This window comes from Anneissia japonica, unplaced genomic scaffold (genome assembly GCF_011630105.1).
Source record: "Anneissia japonica isolate Jap-2015-1 unplaced genomic scaffold, ASM1163010v1 scaffold287833_len2544123_cov190, whole genome shotgun sequence".
In the NCBI taxonomy this organism is placed as follows: domain Eukaryota; kingdom Metazoa; phylum Echinodermata; class Crinoidea; order Comatulida; family Comatulidae; genus Anneissia; species Anneissia japonica.
In genome coordinates this window covers 1,150,967-1,158,455 of record NW_022757233.1, presented here as the reverse complement: position 1 = coordinate 1,158,455, position 7,489 = coordinate 1,150,967, and the positions used below count along the sequence as shown (strand labels likewise).

At 33.8% G+C, this 7,489-nt stretch overlaps 1 protein-coding gene across 1 annotated transcript; it reads left to right on the top strand.

Annotated features, from left to right (window-relative positions):
- Nucleotides 1-2,375: 2,375 nt before the first annotated feature.
- Nucleotides 2,376-6,951, top strand: LOC117124544 (cytochrome P450 2U1-like; the record flags this gene model as incomplete). The annotated part of the gene is given in 3 exon segments (XM_033270804.1): nucleotides 2,376-3,134; nucleotides 3,469-3,669; nucleotides 5,028-6,951. Coding segments are annotated over 3 exon segments (1,145 nt in total), but the record flags the coding sequence as incomplete, so codon positions are not given.
- Nucleotides 6,952-7,489: the final 538 nt, after the last annotated feature.

The window sequence follows — 7,489 nt, the reverse complement described above, 5'->3', positions numbered from 1 at the left end:
ATATCTCTGACTATGCCTACCGCAACTTTACAAACGAGGGGGGCCGAAGAAACCCGAAGCCTGCATGCCTGGTATAATTTATACATGCATTTCCCTCTTTTTGGCCTATATTCATCATGAGTTATGATACTCTCATTCAGTAAATTTACTTATTATATACTCGTAGTCACGATACTCGTAGATACTCGTAGTCACGATAGAAGTAGGCCTAGGAAATGAATAGAACGTAGACATTGTTTGCTCCATTGACACGCACAAATAAAATACCAAACACGTTTTAGGAAAAGTTACGTAAGCGATTTTATTGAGGTCATTCCACTAATTTCCTAAGTGCGAAAATTATATCGAACGCTCTGAGCATCCATCGACAATTGACAAAGAAATACATGAATTTTTAGTATGTTATTATCATTTCCAATAGCTAAAAATAGCTCTAACTATTATCGATTTGTCGTTGAATGACAACAGTAATCTAAAAGTACGTACAATTCGTTGAATTTGTACAAAGAGCCGAGGGCTTTCACACGGTCAGCACAATGAATTTAATAACAACCAGCGTAATCATAATTCTAAACAATACCCAAAGCGGCTTTCTTGTGGCTTATCGTCCGTATTATTTGCTGGCTCCAATTTCAGTAATAAGAATAATAATCAAATAAACCACCGCCTTTATAACGAACATGTTCATACAGTATGTAGGCCTACAGGGGTTGGTTGTATACCTGTGCACAACACAAATGGTAACGCACAACACAAATGGTAACGCTTGAACTGCCGATCACTTGCAGGCTTACAAAGATTTACATAATCTAGCTAGATCGTATAAGCCATTGTCTATGTCAAAAACACATTACATAACAAGTTAACAACTCTGATTCTAAAAATTCAGTCGACCCTAAAACCAGAACCAATTTTGCCCCATTTCATTCAATTCACTATCACATATTCAAACAAGGCCACTTGCGGTTAATAGATGTGGAGTCAATATATTTTCAGAGGTCAACGTTGGCTAATGACTGGTGAAACTAATGTAGTAAAACGTTCCAGATGGCAACATCAATAAGTGTTATATGGTACATAATATGGGTTATTATTATTATTATCATTATCATCATCATCATTATCATTATTATTATTATTATTGAGATAAATACATACTGAGCAGCCTAAAGGTAGGCCTAACTCTCTGTCTTTGTTCATTAATAAATTAAAATGACAAATAAAATAAATATTTTATTAGCCTAAAGTTAGACCTAACTCTATGTCTACATTTGTTAAGATCAAAATGACAAATAAGATAACAATATTGATAATAAAAATTGAAAATAATAAATTTTAAATAAAACTAAAAACAATTTTGGAATAAAATAATAGTATTATAATGTACTTCAAAACTGCAAAACGAAATATTTTCTTTCGACCATTGGGAGTTGTCTAGATAACACTATAGATCTGCGTCAGTAGGCCTAATATCGTTCCTCCTAATGCCATTCTAAAGTTCATCCCTCCTCTAAAATAAGTCAATATTCCCTGTACAAAACAATGGAGACAGAACTGTTCAGACCAATCTGTTGTTTTCAGAAGCATTTAACGACTGAGCAGATTTTTAATTAATTAATTAATTTTTTTAAATTTTTTTATTTTTTTATTTATTTATTTTATTTATTTATTTTTTTTTAATTTTTTTTTTTTCCTCTTCTCAATATTTCTCTTTTTAGATTGTGTTTACCTAGATGTGCGTGTGTAAGTTTTGGCCTATAGTACTGTACAGGAAAATAAGTCTGTATTTCCGTATCTACTTTGTATTTATTTACTTTAAGTAGTTTAATTTAAGTTTAATTGTTAAGTTATGATAAGAAGGGGCTTTCAAATTTTGTGCTTGTGCTTTTTGTATCTTTTTTTAATGTAACTTCTTTTGTAAATTTGTTGGTCTTGAACGCACCGTCAATTGACGAGTGCCACTGTAACAAAAGTGTAAGTTCAATAAATTATTATTATTATTATAGACATGTTGATAAAATAACAAAAGCTCCATTAGAGGCATGTTTTACTGATCATTTAAATGGATTGAACAGTCGCTGTATATTAAGTGTTTGAAGATTCCAAGACGATCTCTGTACAATGAATAAGAAAGTCTAATTCCTCTTTAATAATAGTACGCCTAATTCCGATTCCTCATTTTTAATAGGCCTATCAGGTTATGTTCAATATAGAATAGAGGTTTAAGTGTTTCCCGCTTAAAACAAATATCTTTGACTAGGAGGTACTGGCCGGATTCCTCACCATGCAATTCCCGTACCAAAGTACCACTATAATTTGATTCAGCAGGTAATGCGAACATCAAATTAATCCATAATTATTATGTTTTACTAAAGGTATTGGATCCGCATACTATGGTCAGCAGTGGAAAGAACATCGCAAGTTCACTGTCAAACTCCTGCGCCATTTTGGAATGGGCAAACGCAGCATAAGTGGACGAATTCTCACCGAAGTTGATTTCTTTATGTCGGAGCTTTCGAACATGGTCGACAAACCATGCAAACTAGATGAGCTAACGAGCAATGCGGTTGCCAACATAATTTACTCTATTGCATTCGGGGAGAGATTTGAATACACCGATGAGAACTTCAGAAAACTCCAACGTATTACGCGATATTGCTTAGATATGATGGGTTCGGCCGGCATCTTTAACTACTTGCCGTTCCTGCGATATATTCCGGGGAGCTCCTTCCACACGTTCCATAAGTATTACGACGAGTTCTGTCAGTTTGTTGACAAGCGACTGATGCCACCGTCTACGAACGATCCTGCTGAAGCGAAGAGTTTCATTGATGCATATTTCATTGAAATGGACAGAAAGCAAGCTAACCAAGAGGAGACGACGATGGCCAAGGATGCATTGTTGTTCACCATCGTTGATCTCATAGCCGGGGGTTCCGACACTACATCCTCCACAATGAAGTTCATGATGATGTACTCAATTGTGTATAAAGATGTACAGCGTAAGATTCAGGAAGAAATTGATACAGTGGTTGGTCATCAGCGGAACGTAGTCTTGGAGGATATAGACAACTTACCATTCACGTGCGCAACTGTATACGAAGTTATGCGCATGACATGTTCTGTTCCACTTGGTAGGTATAATTATGCAAATTAGATTTCTCACTTGATATAGTCAAAATTAAACAAAACTGTACAATCTTATCTGTGGCACATGATGGAACTATACCGCATATCTTACGCCTTTTGCAACCTTCAATTTTGAAGTGAACATTTTGAAATTGAGACTAAACACAGAAAGAAAAATATAATACTCAATTGAATAACAAGGAAGCCCTATATTTGTATAGAATTTACAATGGCATTGTTGAATATTTGCACTTGGCATATTGTGCACCTATTACAAAATAACTGTGTAACAATTTTTTCCTCTATTTTAACCGCTTTCGTTATTTATAATTTTTAAAGGTGTGCCGCATTCCACGACAAAGGAAACAGTTTTCAACGGCTACCATATACCGAAGGGTGTACAAGTAATTGGAAATCTCTATTCCATAATGCATGATCCATCTACGTGGGAAAGCCCTGAAGAGTTCAAGCCCGAGAGGTTCTTAAGCGAAGATGGCAGAAAAGTGCAGCTCCCGAAGGAATGGATTCCGTTTGGAATAGGTAGGTGAATCAACTAGTTTTAAACTCGTCTCTAACTTCGGGAGGGTCACTTCAAATTTTACGGTATTATTGTACATTGATAAAAAATATACAAACCAAAGATATGTCCCTATATGAAGTTCAAGAAAATTAGATCGATTTAGTAGTGATATGCATCTAAGGTTTTTGCTATGAACGAAATTAGCTGTATGATACAAAACTTCTTGCTGAGGAAGCCATTAAGTATGTCCGTAAGATGGTGTTTTCCGGGTTTCTGTTTAGTCTAACATTGTATCGATTTAACAATATTTGCAGCAATAGCTTTGTAATTATTATGTCTGTTCGAGATCTTGATTTGTATATGGGTGGTAGGCTTGCTATAGTTTCATTGGTTACACTTTCCAGTCAGGAGTCATGTTTTCAGAACATCGAGACAAAATGAACACGACTTTACAAACCTCTTAGAGTTCAAAGAAGGAGTTCTTTTTCAGGTATAAACCGAAACCACGAACAATCTGAAAAAAGTTCAGAGTCCGGTTATTTTCCCGGTGGTGGTATCCCGAGTATTGAGGATGGTGATTTTGAGGGTCAAGGATATCGGGAATAACGCCGAAGGTGATAAAATTAATCTAACAATACCAAAGTTCAACCTCGCACGGGTGCTATCCTTCAAAAAAATATTTTGTCAGGTCGTGGTCGATAATCGTATTCTACAGTAAAGTCTATGACCTAGTGTATTGTTTTAATTCAAGTCAGTGGATGTTATAAACAGGTTCTCATTAAATTTTATCGGTACTAGGTTGGTTGTTCTTCCTTTTTTTGTTATTAGTTTCTCATTAAGTTTTTGTGAGGTCTAGGCCTGGGCCTATTTAATCATTATTCTATTTGCATTTTTTGCAAACGGTATTTTAAATAACCTTATACATATAATTGCAGTCGTGATTACAGAATCTGTAATATTATTATGTGAAAAAAATTAGAATGTTTAATACGATCCCGGAATGCGAGTTTAATAACTCCCTACACACAATTCCATATCACACAATTAACAAGGATATGCCAACCTACCGTACATCACGGAATTAAATAGAGATTAGGATATAAACGCCGTGGCGCTTTTCGTGCCCGTTTCCATGTTACCTGTCTTACGTATTTCCGTAGTTCAGTAGGCATATCATAGATCCTACGTCATCGTAAATAAACGTTTATAAAGAAATGCTGTCTTCATTGTGTTATTTATTCATTTTAACACTGTATACATAGTATTTCTCAGTGTTTTATTACACACAGGGTAAAAAATATACTTTCTATACTCTTTGGTGCGGCGTTTATTCGAGAGCGCCGCTTATTCGAGCATTTACGTGTTTTTTATCTTACAGGCAGTAGAAGATGTCCAGGTGAACCTCTCGGCAAAAGTACAGTGTTTTTATTTTTCACTAACCTTCTTCATGGATTTAATTTAGATGTACCAGAGGGTGCACCAAAACCAAACCTTCAACCTGTCGACGGGATCACTCTTCAGCCAGAATCATGCAACGTCATATTGTCGCATCGGTCGAAGTGAATTATTATTATTATTTTTTTTATTTGTTTATTTATTTATTTGTTTATTTTTATTTTTTTATTTTTTTAAGTGACTTTATAGGCCTATATTGAATTCGTATCACATCGACCACGCCCTTTAAAGCGCCTCTCTCTGAATGGTAAACTCGTTTTACATATTCAGAATGTAAAAACTTAAAGGTCAACATAAAACCGATAGACCTAATGTTAAGTGTCATCCATATTATTTTAAAACATTCCTAGAGAGTACAAACCATATATTCTGTGACCCCCCCCCCCCCATGAAAAGTTATACAATAAAATAATTATTTTAATTTTTATATTATTTTGTATTTTGTATAAAAGCGTACAGTATCTTCCTCCCACCAGGGTATATTTGTACTCTGAAGGAAATAATTAAAATGAATGATTTAGGCTTAGAACCCTAGCCATCGAATAATTAATCAAACATAAACTGCACGCCAGCTGGAGAGTTTCAGTATTCTTTTTCACCAAAGAATGTTTTTTTTTTATTAGCAGATTAGGCCAAAAATACTGATATTTTTATTCTTCAAATTTTAGCAGTGCAATGTTTAGTATGTATTAGTATATTAGGAATAAATATTTCAACCTTTGAAGACATGAGGAGTAAACATTAGTAATAAATTTCCAGTACACCATGGTTCTGATAAAAAAAAAACAAAAAAAAAAAAACGTGATTCCTTGAAAGAAAATCTGACCGTCACCGGGAATCACCAAGCGTCTTCTCTCGATGATGTTCAGAGAGTAATATCACCGAAACTCAAGACAATATTTTCTGAGAACCATACTTTAACACACTGAAAGTTATTATTACCGGTAATGCTTCATCGCCCTCCAGGACTACACATACCGAAAGTGAATTAAAAGATTATGACTCGATAGGCGGTTATAAAGTGCTTTCACTGAAACTTATTTTTTCAGAAAATACGATAACAGACAGTGAACTTTCGTTTCACGTTTATAGCAATTGATAAACATCAAACAAGTCAAATGATTTTACAAAAGCATTGAGTTTATGCTTTTTTTTAAATATACCGTAGCTGTCACGATTACAACAAAACTTTAAGATCAATACTTTAAGATAATTTAGGATTTAATATAATTTAAGATGTAATATTACCGTATTTATGTTTGTGATGTTATTTTTTCAAAATATTTGTGTAGGTTTGGACTGGTAGATTATTTACCATATAAGTATTTAATATATGTTTTTTTTTAAATTAAATATTAATGCCCACCAATAATTTTGTGTATATATATTTTTTTAGATATTTTAGAATATCTGACCATGGAGGAAAGAGTTTCTTTCCTCCATGATCTGACAAGATGCAATATTTTTTTTAACAGAGATAATATTACAGGCTGACGTAAAACGTAGCATTAAAATAAAACAAAATTAACAGCATTACTCGATAGTGAAAATCCATAATGAATTACTAACTTATCGTTCTATAACCTAATTGATTTTATTAGATACAGAGCATTAATAAAGTCAACGCTTAATTTATAACAAAGATAACGATAAGGCTGACAAATACGCTTCCGATGACGTCATTCAATAATGTAAAAAGAGTAGGAATAATGTCCATGTTGTATGAGAAGGTTTGCTACTTTCTATATCGATAGCATATCAATTTTGTTGTTCCAATGTAGAATATTGAAAGGTTTGTAAAAACAGATGAAAGAAAATAAATATTTTTAAAATTATTTTTCCGAAAATCTTATTCGTGAATCGTACTTCTTGAGTATTGAGTATTCTGACTTAAATGACATGTAAATAAACAAAGCGAGGCTCAACAGTAAGTTTGGCTGGGTATTTTATATTATTTAGTTTCATGACTCAGAGACACGATAATACACTTCAGATAATCGCCCAATGCCAAAATGATGTATGTGTATCATAAAAAAAAATTAATCTAACATGTTGAACCTCGAATTTTAAGTCTTAAAATCCACTTTGGTTTACCATCGAGCAGACTGTCGACACAACGTTTCACCGCTTTAATGTTTCGTACCCTACGGTATCATTAAATGAATATGGCATACAATTCATACTTTTGAAAGGAATGTTACCCTTTAAACTGCTGGTACAGGCTGGAGGTACGTATTGTCTAAAGTTATTCCATAAGGACCAAACATAATGCCAGAAATACAAAAATAGCAATAAACTGACCGTCTGTGCACATCAATCTTTCACTTTTACATCGGTAATGAACTCATTATATAAGAGAATGGGGAGGGGGACACGAGTACAACG